Here is an 18,901-nt window from a genome sequence, read left to right on the forward strand (position 1 = left end):
TCTGATAAGGGGCTGAAATCCAAACTACATAAAGAACTCACACAACTCGGGGCGCCTGGGTGGCGCAGTCGGTTAAGCGTCCGACTTCAGCCAGGTCACGATCTCGCGGTCCGGGAGTTCGAGCCCCGCGTCGGGCTCTGGGCTGATGGCTTGGAGCCTGGAGCCTGTTTCCGATTCTGTGTCTCCCTCTCTCTCTGCCCCTCCCCCGTTCATGCTCTGTCTCTCTCTGTCCCAAAAATAAATAAACGTTGAAAAAAAAAAAAAAGAACTCACACAACTCAATAGTAACAAAAATCTCATTAAATAATGGGCAGATCTGAATAGACATTTTTCCAAAGAAGACTTACAGATGACCAACAGGCACATGTAAAGAGACTCTATATCATGAGTCGTCAGCAAAATGCAAACCCAAACCACAATGAGATATTACCTTACACCTGTTAGAACAGCTATTATCAAAAAGATAAGAAATAACAAGTGTTGGGGCACCTGGGTGGCTCAGTGGGTTAAGCGTCTGACTTCAGCTCGGGTCATGATACAACCTCTTGGCTGCAAGAGGTGGGGGATGGGGATGGGAGAAATAGATGAACAGTTTTCTTTCTAACTTAAATCAATTGAATTAAAAATTTTATTTATTTTTTTATGTTTATTTCTGAGAGAGAGACAGAGCACAAGTGGGGGAGGGGCAGAGAGAGAGGGAGACACAGAACCTGAAGCAGGCTCCAGGCTCCCAGCTGTCAGCACAGAGCCCAATGCAGGGCTCGAACCCATGAACCGCGAGATCATGACCTGAGCCGAAGTCAGATGCTTAAACGACTGAGCCACCCGGGGCAAAAAGAATGGCAAAAAGACATAAATAGGCATGGACGATGAAATATGGATGTCCAATGAACATTTTAAAAGATGCTCAGTCTCATTTGTGATAAACTAAATGCAAATTAAAATCACAATGCAACACCATTTCACACCTCACAGTTGGGCAAACTTAAAAGCAGCAATAAAGGGGCACCTGTGTGGCTCAGGTGGTTAAGTGGCCAACTTCAGCTCCGGTCATGATCTTGCAGTTTATGAGTTTGAGCTCCACATCGGGCTCTCTGCCGTCAGCACAGAGCCTGCTTTAGATCCTCTGTCTCCCGATCTCTCCCCTTCTCTCTCCCTCTCTCTCTGTCTTTCTCTGTCTCTGTCTCTCTCAAAAATAAACAAATAGACTTTAAAAAACACGACAATTAAAAAGTTGACTCAGCTGTGGAATAACAGGAACCGTCATTCCCTATTAATGAGAATATCCACTCTTTGTGGTTACATAGTATAGCTGGACCATTACATATCCTATGTTTCATTAACTCTTATCCAAGGCATAGAGCAGATAAATGTGAACCACTTCCATAAAAGCAAAGAATGAGTAACACTCAAATATCCATTAACAATAGATTGGATAGATTTTGAAATTTTTTTTGATTTTAGAATATTTGAAGGATGGATTACTAAATACTAAAAACAAATCAATTGCATGCATCAACATGGGTGAATTTCAGGAACTAATATTGAAGACAAAATAAAAATGACATCACAAATGAATAATCACTGTGATTCTACTCACATAGAGGGCTAAAAGGAAAACCAATGTATTGTTTAGGAATACATATGTATGTGAAAATCGAATGAAAGCAAGGGAATGTCATAGAGTTGAGATACACAGAGGAATTATAATGTTCTATTTCTGAAGCCAGATGCTGAGAATAAAGGCATTTGTTTTAGTATTGTTCTATACACACACACACACACACACACACACGAAGTAGGCTTCATTTATTTTTGTTGATTCGTCATAGTCTCCCTTACTAGACTCAAGCTCCAGGGGATCTGGGACAATGTCATGTTCATGGCTCTATCCCCTAGAGCATCCTGATATAGAAAAGCACTCGACAATTTTTTAAAATTTTGAGGTGGATACTAATATGGCTCCTGACTCAGAGATGAGAAACCCGAGGCCCAGAGAGGTTAATATGCCCAAGGATCAAGAGCCTGGAGGTGGCAGAGCTGGGATTTGAACCCAGGTCTGACCAGTTCCAGAGCCCATATTCTTCCCTAGAAGAGGTTGGCTTGTTGTGATGAGTACTTTCCTTCCTCCCTCCCCTGTTATCAGCTGGCCATTCAATGCCACCTGTGTGGCCACAGGTTGGAGGGAACCTTGGGTCTTACTGTTGGCTGTTACTTCCCATGTGCAGCAGGGGGGGGCCATGGCCTTGGACCATGAGAGAGCTGACGTTCTACCACCTGTTCTGGGAAGGGGGCCCAATCTGCCCTTCCTCCCACGTATCCTTTCTGCCCTATATTAGAGCCCCCAGGCTAAGCGTGTCTTTCCTATCATCTCAGACCTCATGATGCTCCGGCTGCTGAGTTCCCTCCTACTTGTGGCCCTTGGTAAGACCCCAGCCTGTGCTGCACTGGGCTAGGAGCCTTTGAAATCTGTCACTCACCTCGGGTCTCATGAACCCAACACCTGGTTCCATAGGAAGGGGGGGTCTCCGCTTATACCTGGGTATGATTGTAGGGGCTTCAAATTTGGTGGGGGGCAGGAGAATGGAGGGGGAGCCATGGATAGATGAGCTCAGGAGAAAGACTGGTGTACCCAAAGCACTGTGGTGGGACTCATCAGTGGGGACAGTAAAAAAGTCTAGTCATGAGGAGTTTGGGCTCTGTGGTTAGACTGCTTGGGTTGGAATTTCTGTTCCTCTGCTTAGCCCTCCAACTCTCCTCTCCCTCCCCCAACCCCACTCCGTATCCTGTGGTCTAGCCTTTTCTGCCATATTATATTCCAGCTCAGGGCCACCTCCTCCAAGCTGCCTCCCTTGACTGACAGTAATAGTGACAGATAATGTTTATTGAGCGCTTACTATATACCAGGGAGAATGCTAAGGATTTTTTCTCATATTATCTCTCATAAGCCTTACAACAGGCTCGTGTGATCAGTTCTGTTATTATCCCCATTTTACAGATGGACCCTCAGAGAAGTAAAGAACCCCCCCCCCCCAGAATTAGGAGCAGAGCTGCATTTTGAACCCAGGCAGTCTTACTCCAAAGCCACCACTTTTCATGACAACAAGCTATCACTTCTTAAGAGTTCATTGGGCACCAGGCACTGTTCTAAGTGCATCAGCCCCTTCAATCCTGCCATGGAAGGAGGTCACATCTCCGTCCCTAGACTCCTGGGACTCTGGAGGCCCCTATTCTAGTCCAGATGTTCACTGTTCATGGGTGGCTATGGAGGTCCAGAGAGAGGGAAGCACTTACACCAGGTCACACAGCCAGCTTGTGGTGCATCTAGAATCGGGACCCGGGCCTCTTTGCTTTGGGGGACTCTCCGGCTCACTGATGCCTGCACTCTCCTTTCCAGCCTCGGGCTGTGGCCGACCTTCCTACCAGCCCTCCTCCCGTGTTGTCAACGGTGAGGACGCAGCCCCCTACAGCTGGCCCTGGCAGGTAAGACCAATGCCAGCTGCGCTATTTCTCACCGTGGGCTCTGCACTCTGTTCTGATTGCAAGGCATTCGGTCTCGACCCCACTGCTTTGCTTCCGGTAACCCCTGCAGCTCGCCAAGGCCAGGAAACCCTTGGACAGTCCACTTCGCGTGGAAGTCTTGCCCATTCAACCTGTGACCCTCCCTGGGCTGTTTGCATGTTAAAAGTGAAATCTGGAGAGAAGGAAATGTTTGGCCCAAGGGTTGGTGAACTAAGAGTGGAATTTCGGGCACTGTGTTTCGGGATGGAGGTTTTGGGGTCCTCGTTACTAGACTCCTCGAATTACACAGCAGGGTTATAAGGTCTGAGAGCACTAAGGGAAGGAAGGGCTTTAGAGAGGCCGGTGAGGCACAGAGGGCTAGACCTGCTTCCGTGACACGGTAGTCACCAGCCACAGGTCTTTATTTAATTTTAAATTAATTACAATTAAACAATGTTAAAAATTCAATTGTTCCACGCTAGCCACATTCCAATTCTCAACGGCCACATATGGCTAGCGGCTACCACGTTGGACAGCCGAGACAGAGAACATTCCCACCGTCACAGAAAGTTCTCTTGGATGGCATCGGTCTACAGCATCGTCAGCTAACTTGTTCTGGGAAGGACCAGGGAGTAAAATATTTTAGCTTTTGTCAGCCATGTGGTTTCTATTGCAGTGACTTAACTCTGCCATTGTGGTATGAAAACAGCCATAGATGATACAGTCATGTGGGTTGAACACTGCACATTTCTGGAGGAGGCCACTCTGCATGAGTGATGCCCTCTAGAGTTGTCCAGTGCACAACCTATACAGTCCTGGATATCAGCCCTCATTGTAGGGCCCAGACCACTTAGGCTCCTCCCTCCCTGTCACCAGGTCTCCCTGCAGTACGAGAAGAGTGGAGCCTTCCACCACACGTGTGGCGGCAGCCTTATCGCCCCCGACTGGGTCATGACCGCGGGCCACTGCATCTCGTAAGTGTTTTTACTTGTCCCCGTCCCTGCATGAGAACCGGGCAGACGGTGCGTAGCTGTGGGAGGGGAGGGAAGGAGCCCAGTCGGGCCCAGACTGACCTGACCTCCTCCACTGGCAGGAACTCCTTGACCTACCAGGTTGTGTTGGGCGAATATAACCGGGCTGAGGAGGAAGGCTCCGAACAGGTGATCCCCATCAATGCTGGGGACCTCTTCGTGCACCCACTCTGGAACCCCAACTGCGTAGCCTGTGGGTGAGTGGACTCTCAGGCCTGGGACCCAGAGGTTACTGGTCTCTCTGTGACCCAAAGATAATTCTGAAGAGACCCCCAGTGACAGCGGGGCTGGGTCCAGCAGCCTGGGCCCACGTCCCACACACTGAGGGTCAGAGCCAGGAGAGCCTTGAAGGAGCATCTCCCCGAAACTCCTCTCCCTGTGGAAGGACAGCAGGGCTCAGGGAGGGCCAGGAACTCCCCCAAGGCCACTTGGCTAGTAGGCTTGAACCCAGATCTCCTCTGGCGCCCCCGCTCCCAAATCCAAGGGTTCCTCCGTTCGACAGACATTTGTCCAGTGCAGCCTGGGTTCCCAGCACTGTGGGAAAAAGGAGGAGCACTGGACCCAGAGTCAGCCTCCAGCACTAAGTTGCTGTGTGCCTTGGGCAAGTCACTGCCCTTCTCTGGGCCTCAATTGTACTATATGTTGAGGGTGACTTTCCTGGCTTCCTGAGTGGTTTGAAGGACAGGGAGGCAGTCACCGGGTGAGAACACTGAAGCAGGGCTTCCCAAGGCCCTCAAGCACGTACAAAATCATGTGTCTGGGGGGCCCAGCATTTTTCTGGTGAGGGTCAAAGAAGGGTGCAGTACCCTTGAAAGTGCGGTGTAGGAGAGAAGGGCCATGACGATCGTGACCTCGACCCATCCTCACGGGACTCCTGCGGTACGTGGAGAGGAAAGGGGACCCCAGGTACGATGATTCGAGTGACAAGCAAGCAGAGGAAGACCCAGAACAGGGGTTCTTGAAGGGTGGTCCCCAGGCCATCAGCATCGCCTGGGAACTTGTTGGCAATGTTGAGTCCTCGGGCCCCACCCCCGGACCCACCGCCTCAAGAACCCTGGGGTGGGCCCCAGCAACCCGTGTTTTAACAAGCCCTCCGGGATCCTGGTGCAGCTGAAGTGTAAGGACCACGGTATGAGAGCCGAGGACAGCTAGGAAGGCCGAGGGTCAGCATGGGTGCCGGGAGCAGGGGGCGGGGGGCGGGGAGCCTCCTAAAGTTGCTCAGCCCTAAGAACGCCTGTGATTTGGAGGAAAAGGAGCAGCGGGGGCATCCTGGAGGCGAACTCTCTGTTGCAAAGGCTGAGAGGTGGGGCTTGGTCTGGCTGGAGGACCAGGCTCCCCTGACTCTTTCCTCTTCCCCAGCAATGACATCGCTCTCATCAAGCTGTCGCGCAGCGCCCAGCTGGGAGGCGCGGTCCAGCTCGCCTGCCTCCCTCCCGCTGGTGACATCCTGCCCAACGGGGCTCCCTGCTACATCAGCGGCTGGGGCCGGCTCCACAGTGCGTGCCGACCCCTCCCACCGGCCACAGGGACTGGGGGCCGGGGGGCGAAGGCAACCACGACACATCCTTGCACTTGTCCTCCTTCGGGGGCACCTCCGCTCCCCCCCTTCCCCGTCCTCCTCCCCCCCCATCCTCCCAAACACAAATGTGTTCACCGGAGCATTTTTCAGCGTCTCCTGTGTGCCAGGTGCTGGGGGTGTTATGGTGGACAAAGCAGGCAGGACCCTCTGGTGGGAGGCGAGTCCCCATCGGGCTGGAAGGGTTGCCTCCCTCAACCTCCCCCACCCCACCCCGGGGCTCCCAGCCCTGACTCCCGGGTCCCAGCCCCAGCCCTGCACCCCATGCCACCCCACTCAGGGCGGTCTCTCCCGCAGCTGGTGGGCCCCTCCCGGACAAGCTGCAGCAGGCACTGCTGCCCGTGGTCGACTATGACCACTGCTCCAGGTTGGACTGGTGGGGCAGCTCCGTGAAGAAGACCATGGTGTGTGCGGGTGGGGACATCCTCTCCGGCTGCAACGTGAGTCAGCTCGAACTGCGGGGCCCGGGGGTACCTCTGCCATCTGCCGGGGGGAGGGGCGGAGAAATCCCACCTGCTGGCCCCGTTCAGCCTCCAGGCCAGGCAGGACTTGGAGGAAGTCAGTGGGGGCCAGACACACCACCCTGGCCTCTGGCTTCCCGTCCCAGCTCACGCTGCCTTGGCCTGGGGCAAATCACTTGACCCGGTCCTCAGGCTTCCCCATCAGCCCAGTAAGGGATATTGACACCGTGATCTCTAAAGGCACCTTCGACTCCGCGGTCCTGAAGTTACGATAAATCAGTACTATCGTTGTGTTATAAGTGAGGATGAATACTGTTATAACTATCGTGGTAATACTATGGGAACTACCCTTTATTGATTGCTTTCTCTCTGCTAGGGGTTGTGCTAAGATCTTTTATTTATCATCTCGCTTAATTCCTACAAGATCCGGTAGGACAGATGTTAGTCTGTTACAAACAGGCCAACTGGGGCTTGGAGAGGTCAAGTAACACAGGGGTTTCTCAGAATCCCCAGAGCCACAACCAATTCCTTCAATCCCACACATGGCGGCTCAACTCCCCACCGCTCTCTGGCAATTCCAGGGTGACTCTGGGGGACCCCTTAACTGCCCCACAGCAGACGGCTCCTGGCAGGTCCACGGTGTGACCAGCTTCGTTTCTGCCTTCGGCTGCAACACCCTCAAGAAGCCCACGGTGTTCACACGAGTCTCGGCCTTCAATGACTGGATCGAGGAGGTGAGCGGGACAGGCCGAGCAGGAGGGCCCCCATGCTGGCTCTTCTGAGATGTTGAGAGGTGCCGGGGCTGAGCGGGGACAGCAGATCCTGAGGAGGGGCTGAAAGGATCCCAGAAGGTCAGGAGTGGAGGGGCCCCTGGGCACATTCCAGAGGGCTTGGGGGATGTTCTCTGCTCTGGTGTGGCCCCAAGGACCTCAGTGGCTCTGAACTACAGCTGAACTTCCTTATCTCAACAAGTGTTTGTGAGATACAGGTCTTTGCTTGTCCTGAAAGATAGAGTGATGTGTCAAAGGGCTGCTTTCGGTGAAGAAATGATCACATGAGCAATCATCATGAAACGTGGGGAGAGCTGTGACTGGATGTTCAGGCCCCAGTGAAAGCACAAAACTTATCTGGGAATGAGTGGTCAGGGAGGGCTAATAATGTTCATGATAACATTTATAAACTACTTAAACATCCTTAGTAGTTTCATCAACACCCCCCCCCCTCCATGAGATGAGTACTAAGATTACTCCCATTATACAGACGAAAACACTGAGGCTCAGAGAGGTCAAGTCACTCTCCTCACACAGCTAATGGTGGCATGGCTGGAAATTGAACCCGGTTCCATATGGCTTCAGAATCTGTGCTCCTAACTAGACTATGCTGAATCTCCTCCCTTTTTCTATGGCTTTTTTTCTAGGTCATGTCAAGCCACTAGAACCGAGGCCTTGGTGGCAATGCACGTTCTTTGTAAAAAATAAAGATCTCTCAGAAAACCCCAACGTGAGTCTTTCTTCCTTCTTTGACTCATCTGTTCCCTTCCAGGCTGTCCCTAAAATCTTAGATCTGTTATGTAGAGTCAAGACCAGATACGGCCCTCTCATTTGAGAATGAGAAAAAAAAAAATGAGGCCCAGAGAGAAGAAAGGAGTTGCCATCGAGTGACCAGCCATCCCAGTTTGCCTGGACTGAGGGGGTTCCCAGGGCACAGAACTTTCAGTGGTAAAAGGAGGAGAGTCCCGAGAAGTCATCATCCTATACAGCCACACACTGGCTTTTCGATGCAGCATGAAAACATGGTAGAATCTGCAGAAAAAGTGAACTTGCCTGGCCCTTGGGAGGCTCGTGGTGGAGTGGCGTGGGCCACATGTTTTCTTCTCCCGCTGTGGGCTAGGAAAGGAGGGCTGTGGTCATTCATTCGTTCATTCGTTCGCTCAACAAGCATTCATGGCCTCAACAGGAGCCATCCTCCTGCTCCTGAGGAGGGCTCGGGGGGGGGGGGGGGGAAAGACGACATGGTTCCTGCCTTGAAACAGCTCATTATTTAGATAGACATGAGCACATCAGAATCATTCATTAAACATTTACGAGGCACCTTTTTTGGCGGCAAGGGCAGAGGCGGGGATTCAGGTGTGAGTAAAACAACTTTGGGAGCCCTTGCTGCAGAAGCCCACGCAGAAGCACGCACGATGCCACAAGTGGGGTCGGAGCCCAGTGTGCTGGTGTTGAGGTCCGAAAGGCTGCTGCCCTGCAGCCCAGAGCAACATACAGACAACTGAATTTCTGGGGCGCCCGGGGGGGCTCAGTCGGTCGGTTCAGCGTGTGACTTTGTCTCAGGCACGATCTCACGGTGTGTGGGTTTGAGCCCCACATCGGGCTCTCTGCTGTCAACATGGAGCCTGCTTGGGATTCTCTCTCTCTTCCTCTCTCTCTGTCCCTCCCCCACTCTCTCTCTCTCAAAATAAATACATAAACTTTCAGAAACACACACACACACACACACACACACACACAACTGAATTCCTTTATTCATGTTCCTCCTGAATGCCATGAAAGCAAACATGAGCCCAGCAAGGACATATATTTATAATTTTTAATATTAGTCTTTGTACCCTTTAATGTTACTCATTGTTCTCTGAGTACTCAGAGGACATCATCCTCATGGCTGTGATAATGCGTCCTCTAGCTAGCACTGGTTTTCCTTTGGGGACCACGGTGGGCTAGTTCTCGCCTGCCCCTGTGGAGGTGGGTTTGGCCATGTGGCCTGCTCTGGCCGAGGTGAGGTTTTGAGAGGTGGGACGATTTGCTGAGCTCTCTTTCCCTCTGCCATGGCAGCTGGTGGCTGTAGGTCAGCTTGGTCCCAGAGTGAGGAGACGTGGAGCAAAGCCTGCAGTGACCCCTGACGGATATGCAGCACAGGCAGGAAATAAACTCCGTGGTTACAGGCCACTAAGATTTGGGGTGTTGGTTACAGTGGCATTGACCTAACTTATCCTTACTGATGAAATGAATTGGGTATTTATCCTTCCGCTCCTTCCACTCCACGTCGCTCCGTATTTTTCACCAACCATATAATATCTATATACAATGTACTGCATTGTTTGGTTTTTAAAAATACAGGCATGGCTTCATGCTGTACGTATTATTCTGCAACTTGGTGCTTTCACCCGACATTGTTTCTTTCCTTCTTTCTCTTTTTAACTCCAAATGAGTTAACACACAGTGTAATAATGGTTTCAGGAGTAGAATTCAGCGATTTATCACTCACATGTAACACCCAGTGCTTGTCCCAACAAGTGCCCTCCTTAATGCCCTTCCCCCACCCACCAACATTATTTCTTGAGGCCCATGCTAATTTATATATTTCTAGTTCATTGCTGCTGGTCTTGAAGAGGATCCTATTGCACAACACTATTATCCCCCCCCCCCCCCCCACGGATGGATATTTACAGCAGGGCCAATTTTTACGATTACAAACAGCGCTTCAGCAAACGTCCTTGGACAAATCTCCAGGTGCGAATGTGCAAGAGTTTCTCTAGGGTATATTCCAGGAAATGGAATTACTGGGTGGGAGGGGGTGCTTATTTTCAATTTAACCAATCGCCAAGTTGCTCTCCACAGTAACTGTATCAACAGTACTTCTTAAAATTGTCTTTCTTTTTTTTTCTTTTCCCGCCCACGGTCCCCACACATGACAACTGCCCTCCCTCCCCTGCTTTTCTCCGTACCCACTCTTGGACCCTGAGTTCTTTCCCACAGAAACTCTCCTCCTCCAGCCCTTACCCCCCCACTCCAGCTCCCACAAAAGCCTAAGAACTGGTCTGGCAAGGCCAGCATGAGGGCAAGGGAGGAACGGGAGTCAAGCAGGGAAGAGACCTCAGCATCACAGGGGTGTGGGGGGAGGAGGGGAGAAAGTGGTGCAAAGTGGGGCATGTGGTGATCATTTGTGTCGAGTCAGACAGATGGCGCCAGGTGACATATGTAATAGTCACATGCTGTCAAGGCACAACAGGGTCGCAAAAGCTGAGTATCCACTTCTTCTCAGTGGGTCCTTCCGTGACCTTGGACAATTTTCCAAAGTAGTTTTAGGACAAAGGGCATTCAGACCTGGAAAATTCCACTCCGTGGCTGGGAAGTAGGCCGTCACGGGCCCTCCACCCTGCCTCAGGATGGGGCCGAGAACTGCCGACACCCTTCTCATGTGTGGGCAACGGGGAGTTAGGAAATCTTGCCTAAAAGTGCCAACAGTTTCAGCAATAATTTAATGCTCTTTTTTTAATCTCCAAGTCTTGACAATTCAAATCCTTTAAAAACCATATAATCAATCATTTTTTAAATGTTTATTGATTTTGAGAGAGAGAGAGAGAGAGAGAGAGAGAGAGAACAAGTGAGCTGGGGAGGGGCAGGGAGAGAGGGAGGGAGAGAATCCCAAGCAGGCTCCATGCTGTCAAGCACAGAGCCCGACACAGGGCTCTCACACACAAACCATGAGATCATGACCTGAGCCAAAAATCAAGAGTAAGATGCTGAACTGATGAGCCACCCTAGGCGCTCCAATAATTTAATTTTTTGAGTAATGATTAGAGTGTCAATGCCAACGACTTTGTGTGTGTGTGTGTGTGTGTGTGTGTGTGTGTGTGTGTGTTTTCTAAATCATGAGGAAAACCCACTTTCTGAAAAAGCACAATGTCAATACTTGAATTCCCTCGGAAAATATAAAGGATCGGTGCTGCGTTCCCTTCTCTTTAATCAAAATGTGTCAACAATTTTGTTCTCATTCAAAACTCATTCAAATGTCAATACGTTTTTCTTAGAAGAGTCAGCAATGCCATTCTCTTTTCCTTTTTCATAACATTAATCTTGGTTACATGTTAGGAACTTCCCTTTTGGGAGATTTAAAAAAAAAAACCACTCACATTCCCACACCCGTTACACAGCTACCGCTATCATTTTGGTATGCTTCCTTCCATTTCTTTTTCTTTACATTCATTAGACTTATCAACAGCTGGATTCAATGGGCATAGATTGAGCACCTTTGGGTATTCTGTGGCAGGCATGGGCAGAAGAAAATGACCCAAACTTGGGCCAGGCCCTTGATGTGCCCAGAGTCTGGCTGGGAATCTGACAGGTACACCCAAGCGGGGCTGGAGGCTTAACTCAGTGTTCTAATGAAGGCTCAGAGTGATGCGGAGCCCAGGGGGCTGGGGTCACCTTGGGATGGGAAGACTGGAGCCCTGGATGGCCCTCACATCCAGATGATTGAGACATCAAAAGATTCCTGTCAAATGTGAATCTGTCTAACTTTCTTTTGTCAATTAACACCAAAGACATAGTTCTGAGAAACTTTGCTGTTTGAGATCGGGTCAGTGAGATGAAGAATCCCACTCTTGTCTAGTGGGTCAGAGCCAGATTTGACGCAGAGAAGCAGCGTGGATTACCACCCCAGGTGCAGAGCTTCAGACAAGAGGTTTTGGACACAACGGTCCATATTTATCTTAACTTTGCAGTGTCCAAGGAAACACAGCTATGAATCTACTTCTGGTCTCAAGCTAGATGTTAACCTCTTTCTACAAGACCAAGTTTGCCTTGAGCCTGTCAACACTGCTTCGTTTCAATTTCACCTAAATTCCAAAGTTCCCCCAAGTCCTACAATAATAACCCTGTTTCTTCCTTTCTTTCATGAGACACCCCATGGTTTCTCTGGATGCTTGTGGCATTAAGTCAATAAACTTAACTTTGTTAAACTCTACCTGTGTCCCTGGTGGTCTTTACCAGGCTGGCTTTATCATAAAATTCAAGCCTTCTCTGTTCATTCACTCACTCATTGAGTCACTCAACAGATGTCCACCCAGCCTATGCTCAGCTTCAGGTGCTGGAGACATGGGGACAGGACAGTCAAGGTCTTTGGCCTTGTGGCCACTGCCTAGTGGGCAAAATAGAAAATAAACACATAATAACAATACAGATTGACAGGCTATAAAGGGATTGCATGGGTGCCTTTAGAAGAGGGGGGACAGCAAAGGCTGCTCTAGAGAGGCAACATTTGAACTGGATCCTTGATGAACAGATGTCAGGAAAGAGCCCCACAAGCAGAGTCACCAAAGAGGTGACGATGAACTTCCTGGGTTTGCAAAATAATTACAAGGCCACTGTGCCTGGAGCAGTGAGTGAACAGGAGGATGGGGAAAGATGAGGAATGTGGGGCAAAGTGCAAAGTTTACATTTTATCCTGAGCGATACAATAATCTTACACGGAGCCACAACATACAAACTTTTCATATAAATTTATAAACCTTTAAAATCGGAGCTGCTCTGGGATTTAAACCATCCCCTACCCCCACTGCACCCCAGCAGTTTCGTGAAGCATTCCCCGGGAACCTAAGAATGGGATGGGGTGGGGTGTACAACTGGAAGTCTTTAATGTAGTTCAACCCTCTCATTTTATAGATGGGGAAACCAAGGCTGAGAGGGAGTGAAACGTGGAAACTACCCTGTAGGGGTGAGTGGGGGAAGGGTCCACAGTGGTGGAGGTAGGGGTGGGGCCATAGCAAGGAGCCTGGTTATCCAACCACCAGCTGGAGAACCTGGCAATCTAGGGGGTTACTAACCAGCAGTGGCAGTGTAGACAAAAGGCACATCTTCTCTTCCCCAGCGACATTGGTTGGGAGTGGGGTGAGGTGGGGGGTGTGAGAGGTTAGGGAGAGGGGTGGAGAGGGTTGGGAGGTGGTGATAACCCGGGAGGGGTCTTTGGAGTGCCCCTCTTAATTCCCTAGCATGTCCCATTTGGATAGAGCAAATGGGACGAGAGCCGGCTGGGCCACCTGAGTGCCTTGTCCTTGGCCAAGTCCCTTCCCCTTCAGGGTTAAGACCGACGTGGAAGGGCTGCCTTAGCATCTTTGCACTTCCTCTTACATGCTGTGCTATTTTAACATGTGTGCCCCCGACTCAACTCCAGGCTAAACCCAGACTCAAACCAGCTAAGTGTGACTTCAAAACCTCAATTCTTAACCGTCAGCAATTGGAAAGTCTTGGGGGGGAAGAGGGACACAGGGCTGAGACCGAGCTTTCTATACACAGGATCTTCCCCTGGACAGAAGGACAAACCCACGTGGCACATGCCCACTTCTGTCTGGGTCCACGGACACAGGGGTACTTATTAGACTGTGCCCACCGCCTCACGTGGAGTGATTGCACGGGGCGCCACACAGGATCGCGGTTTCCAAACAGCAGCCACCCAGCCCTCTATGTTGGTTTCTTTCCTCTGGGTGGTGCAAAGAGTCAAGGGTGTAACCTCAGGGTGGGGCGCTGAGTCAGCTCCGGGCCGGCTCCTGGAGTGTCTCAATTCCCGTTTCAACTTCTTTTCATTTTGCAGCTGGGCAAACTGGGGCTCAGAGAAGCAGAGAACTTCCCAGAAGCCGAGAGGCTGCCTAGGCAGTACCCACAGCTCCACGCGGTAGGAAGGCCTGAGGATTGAAGAAGGCCCAAAGCCCACCACGGGTTAAAACCATGGAGCTACGAAGCACCACCGGGCCCTAGAGAGACCCCCTCTACCCTATCCCCCCCCCCCTTCACTTCTAACTTCCGGCGGGCCGCCACTTCCGGTTCCGGCGGCGGGCTACAAAGCTCTGCGGTGGGTAGTTGGTTTCCTTTCCTCGGAGTCGGTTTCGGGCTTCGAGTCTGGTCGCCAGGCGCCCCCGCCCCCGTTGCCCCCTGCCCTCCGAGGTGGCACCTGCGCAGGTGAACGCTCCCTCCCTTCTTCCCTCCCGCCCGTCACTCCTTCCCCGGCGCACGATCTGTGGGGAGTCGGGGGCCGCGGCGGCGGCGGCGGCCGCTTTCGGAGCGGGGAAGCCCTGCTTTGCGGGTCTGCGGGCTGTGCGGGCTGGCGTGGCTCAGGGTCTCGCTGCAGTCCGGGAGGAGGAGGTCCTGGTTTGGAGCCCCAGAAGCGCTTTTCCGGCCCCACCTAGGCCCCCTGAGCCGCGCCCATATGGTGGGAGGAGCCCGACGCAGCTCCCCGCCTAGAAGCCGGGAATTTTCTACGCGGTTGAGTAGCCCCGCCACCTCCTGGCCTTGTGATCTTGGGCAAATCCCTTCTTGTCGAGCCTCAGTTTGTTTACTTGCGAATGAAAATGTCATCCTGGGTTATCGGGAGGATTGCTTGGATGAGGGACAGCTTCCGCAGAGCGTTTGGCCTGTAAAATTCAACAAATAACATCGGCTGCTGCTGTTGCTAACAGAGACGGCCGGGGCAGTAGAGAGTCGTGTGGAGAGTTGAGAGTGGCTAAGAGGATCACGTAGAAGAGAACGTGAAATGCTCAGCACAGTGTCAGCTAGGAAGTAAGTGCTCAGTAAATAGGAATTATTAACTGGTGAGGGTAAGCATTGTGTCTGGTCATTGGGTTTCTAAAACTGATAGGATTTATAAGCGGGGTGAGGCGCAGACTTGGTCCATGTTTCGGAGCCAGCCTTGAGAACTGGCCTGACAATTGAGACTATTCTTAGAAGTCGGGGTTGTAAACACCTCTGGTGCTAAGCGCTAGAAGAATTAGTAAAAGGGTGTTTTCCTAAGTGGGTTAGGGGTTTTTTACTCAGAAAGGTTTTGGGCAGGAGGGGAATGTTTGCTTCCTCTTGAGTCGTTATGAAAGTAAGACGTGGTTGTAGTTAAAAAGAACGCAGTATAGAAAGCTATGGAATGAAAAATGTTTCTGTCTTCTGTCCCTGCCCCTGAGAAGTAAATATAATTGAAGGTGTTTGTGGATAGATCAGGCCATGTATGCTTATGTGTATGTATTTTAATTTCCTCAGGTGGGGTCATATTACACGTAGTGATCTGCATCTTGGGTGACGTGTCGTGGACGTGTGGATGTATCAGCACTCACAGGCTGACTTCATTCTTTATAAGGCTGCACTGTATTTTCTGCTGAATGGTTGACGATACTTTAATTGTTTCCCTGTTCATGGTCAGTTAGGTTGTTCCCAGGATTTTGCTTTCTCGCATTCCATCCAACCTTTCTTTGACTAAATATTTCCTTTTTATCCAAGGCACTCCTGAGTTATGGGGATATTTTGCTTTGATCCTCATTCACCCTAGGTTAGTAACAACTTCCTTTTGGGGAGAGTACACTCTGTTGATTGAACAAAAACCCGGATAATATGGGAAGAACAGGTGTACTCCAGGAGTATCCAAACTTCAAGGTCTAGAATCGGTACAAGGCTCCTAGAAAATGGGTCATGGAACGTTTAGAGAAGAGGTGACTAGGCGCTGAGAACTAGTTAATGCGAAGCAGCTGGTCAGTGTTGGTGATTGTTGGCCTCTGTCAGTTGTTACCCAGGAAACTGGTTTGAGAGACTGAGGGAGGGATTTTAAACATGGACACTTCTGCCACGTGGACTAAGGAGGGATTCGTTCTTGGGGGAAGGAGTTTGTCCATGAAAAAAGAGACGGTCTTTGAAAACTGACCACTATTCTAGGAGTTACACTCTTTGATTGGACATACCCTGATACAGAAATTAATTTGGTCATTTCTGTACTGTCACTTGAAGTCTCTCTCTCTCTCTCTCTCTCTTTAGATAACATAGATTGTGGTTTTCCTCTAAATAACCCTTCTCTTGGACTGGGGCCCTAACCCAAATGAAGCAAAGCCTTTTTTTTTCTGGCATTTTACAGGTACTTGGTGCGCCTCTCCCCCCTTCCCCACTACATCTGGTTTGCTAATCCTAGAGCTGACAAGCATCCCAAGAGTTGGAAGTCTGCACTACCAGGATTCTGACTAGGTCAGTTTCCTGTACACTGAGTAGAGGAACTTAAGATCTTAATCTTAACGTGGAGGCTTTTCTTTTCTAGTCTTTTCTTTCTTTTTTTGTGAAGAGGGGGCTTAGGCTACACCCTGATGGTAGCTCCCAAAGTGCTTTTAAACCTTGTTACTCTTTGATCATGAAAGAGATGGGGAGGTGGGGTAGAAAAGACCGCAGAGTAGATGTAAATGAAGGGTAGATGTACATGAACAGACTTTTATCTCTTACATTTTAGTCCTTTCTCATAACTTGCTTTTGGTCATAACATAACTCCATAAAAGACATTGGAGGACGCAAACACCCCTGGTTTTAAACATTTTCCCCCCCTATAAAACATATGCATACATAGTTCTCTGTTTTAACATAACGTAAAATACTTTGTAACGCGGGGAAAATGGATGAAAGATTGTCTAGAAGGTTCTCTAGCTAGCGAGGCCAGTGCTCTCCATCCTTTGTGCTCTGAGAATCTACAGTCTTCATTTTGGTAAACCACTGACACATTTTTCTCCGTTGTGTCAGTTGATCCAGAAGAAACAAAAATAGAATTTCTAGGACCTTTATTAAGAAACCCTGTTAAGATTGGAAAGCGGATGGAACCTGGATCTGGACCAGATCCGTGAGATCAAGGTGGTTTTAACAGTCTCTGGGGTCTGTTTCGCTGAGCCTGTCTTTTCTCTGTTTAGGAGTCGGAGACATCCTTTTCCAGAGTCCCAGAATGGAGACTGAAGGGTACTTAGAGACACAAAGAAATAGAGAAGTCCAGAATGATAAAATAAGGCCACCATCAAATGAGATGGTGGCCGAGGAGTCAGAAGTTGTCCTCATATCGGCTCCCCAGGTCCAGGTTCCGCGAGAGCCTTCCGGGCTTCCACCAGAGAGCCTCGATGAAGACTCTGTCGAAGACCTTGAGACCATGCCACGAAGGAATCGTCCCAACGCTGCAGCCTCCAGGCAGAGGTTCAGGAAATTCCGCTATGAGGATGCAGCCGGGCCCAGGGAGGTCCTCCGACATCTGCAGGAGCTTGCTGGACAGTGGCTGAGACCCGATATTCACACAAAGGAGCAGATTGTGGAGATGCTGGTGCAGGAGCAGTTCCAGGCTGTCCTGCCCGAGGAGCTCCGAGCTCGGGCCCAGAGATGTCAGCCCGGGGTCAGAATCACCGGCTGAGTCCTGCCGCCGGGTCCTTGCTCAGCCTGCGCGTGAGAAGTCACCGGAGGTGCTCGTTGTTGTTGCAAGAGCCGGTCGCGGTCATGGGGAAATGTGAGCCTCGGTTTTTTTGAGCTTGGCTTTGACTAGTTGTAATAATCCGTCAAAACCCATGTCTGGACCTCCCTCTGGCTGAGGCAGCTCTAATTCCGGGGACTGAGCTCCGGAAAGAGCTTCTCTACCCTCCTGTTAGGACAATCAGCCTGTTGCTTGTTTTTGCTCTGCCGAATGCCTCCTTTTTTGCACTTTCTGACATGCTTTAATATATTGTTATGTATCCAAAGAGCTAATCGCTTCAACTTTCAGAATTCTTGATTCTTGCTGTGGTGGCATGAATGGAAGCTTCTGTAACCCCATCCAGTAAACTCGTTTGAGACGCCCTTGAAATATTAAAGTTTGGTCCTTAATCACAGTGTCCTGTGGTGATTTACCAGTTTAGCTCTTACTCAGCATTTGAGAAAGGTGAGACAATTATCAGGAGTAGATGTGAGCTAGACATAAGATAGGAACAGCCCATGCCTTTGTGTTATTCAGATTTTTTTTTTTTAATTCTTTTTTTTTTTTTTTTTTTTTTTTAAGAGAGAGAGTGAGCCAGGGGCACAAAGAGAGAGGGAAGGGGAGGGAGAGAAAGCGGGGCTTGTGCTTACCTGCTGTGGGACTCCAGGCACCCCAGAATTTTTTTTAAGTTTATTTATTTTGAGAGAGAGCCCGAGAGTTCACAAGTGGGGGTGGGGAGCAGAGAGAGGGAGAAAGAGAATCCCAAGATCATGACCTGAGCTGAAATCAAGAGTCAAGACGCTTACCGGACCGAGGCACCCCCAGTCAGAATTTAAATTAAAACTGAGGGATCGGGGCGCCTGGGTGGCTCAGTCCGTTGAGCGTCCGACTTCGGCTCAGGTCATGATCTCACGGTCTGTGGGTTCGAGCCCCACGTCGGGCTCTGTGCTGACAGCTCAAAGCCTGGAGCCTGCTTCGGATTCTGTGTCTCCCTCTCTCTCTGCCCCTCCCCTGTTCATGTTCTCTCTCAAAAATAAATAAACTTAAAAAAAAATGGATAAAACAAGGTCCTAAGAGGTAACTCTTACACGGATCTGTTTGATTTGTTCTTGATCCATTTCCATCACTGTTCTATAGTTTGTCTCCCCTCAGAACTCACTCTACAGCCGTTTGACTGTTCTCTTCTGCTCTTCCTGAAACAGGGCATCCTGGCTTTGTGTGTGTGGAGACCTGTGCCCCAGCTGACCGCTGAGAGAGCAGTCGCTGTGGTTGGGACAGGCAGACATTAAAGGGCAGTTGCTTTTCCTGAGCGTGACCCAGTCTTGAGGAACCTTTCTGCA

General features: G+C 50.2%; 2 protein-coding genes across 7 annotated transcripts; both read left to right on the plus strand.

Moving 5' to 3' along the window:
* The first annotated feature begins 2,341 nt into the window (after window positions 1-2,341).
* Window positions 2,342-8,068, plus strand: LOC115521105 (chymotrypsin-like elastase family member 3B). Its single transcript, XM_030326079.1, has 8 exons — window positions 2,342-2,424; window positions 3,398-3,483; window positions 4,378-4,475; window positions 4,595-4,729; window positions 5,892-6,028; window positions 6,406-6,548; window positions 7,151-7,303; window positions 7,987-8,068. The coding sequence occupies exons 1-8, from the start codon at window positions 2,382-2,384 to the stop codon at window positions 8,002-8,004; spliced, it is 813 nt and encodes a 270-aa protein (XP_030181939.1). The 5' UTR covers window positions 2,342-2,381; the 3' UTR covers window positions 8,005-8,068.
* Window positions 8,069-13,970: 5,902 nt separating this feature from the next.
* On the plus strand, window positions 13,971-17,971 carry LOC115521106 (SCAN domain-containing protein 1-like). 6 transcript variants are annotated; one of them, XM_030326085.1, is made up of 3 exons: window positions 14,206-14,302; window positions 16,230-16,336; window positions 17,041-17,971. In XM_030326085.1, exon 3 carries the CDS (start codon window positions 17,073-17,075, stop codon window positions 17,523-17,525), a length of 453 nt encoding a protein of 150 aa, XP_030181945.1. In that variant the 5' UTR covers window positions 14,206-14,302; window positions 16,230-16,336; window positions 17,041-17,072; the 3' UTR covers window positions 17,526-17,971. The 6 variants fall into 6 exon arrangements, with proteins under 6 accessions (XP_030181946.1, XP_030181943.1, XP_030181941.1 ...); XM_030326084.1 differs by lacking the exon at window positions 14,206-14,302 and adding an exon at window positions 14,487-14,899; XM_030326086.1 differs by lacking the exons at window positions 14,206-14,302; window positions 16,230-16,336 and adding an exon at window positions 13,971-14,199.
* The last annotated feature ends 930 nt before the right edge of the window (window positions 17,972-18,901 follow it).

This window comes from Lynx canadensis, chromosome C1, assembly GCF_007474595.2.
Source record: "Lynx canadensis isolate LIC74 chromosome C1, mLynCan4.pri.v2, whole genome shotgun sequence".
Lineage (NCBI taxonomy): Eukaryota > Metazoa > Chordata > Mammalia > Carnivora > Felidae > Lynx > Lynx canadensis.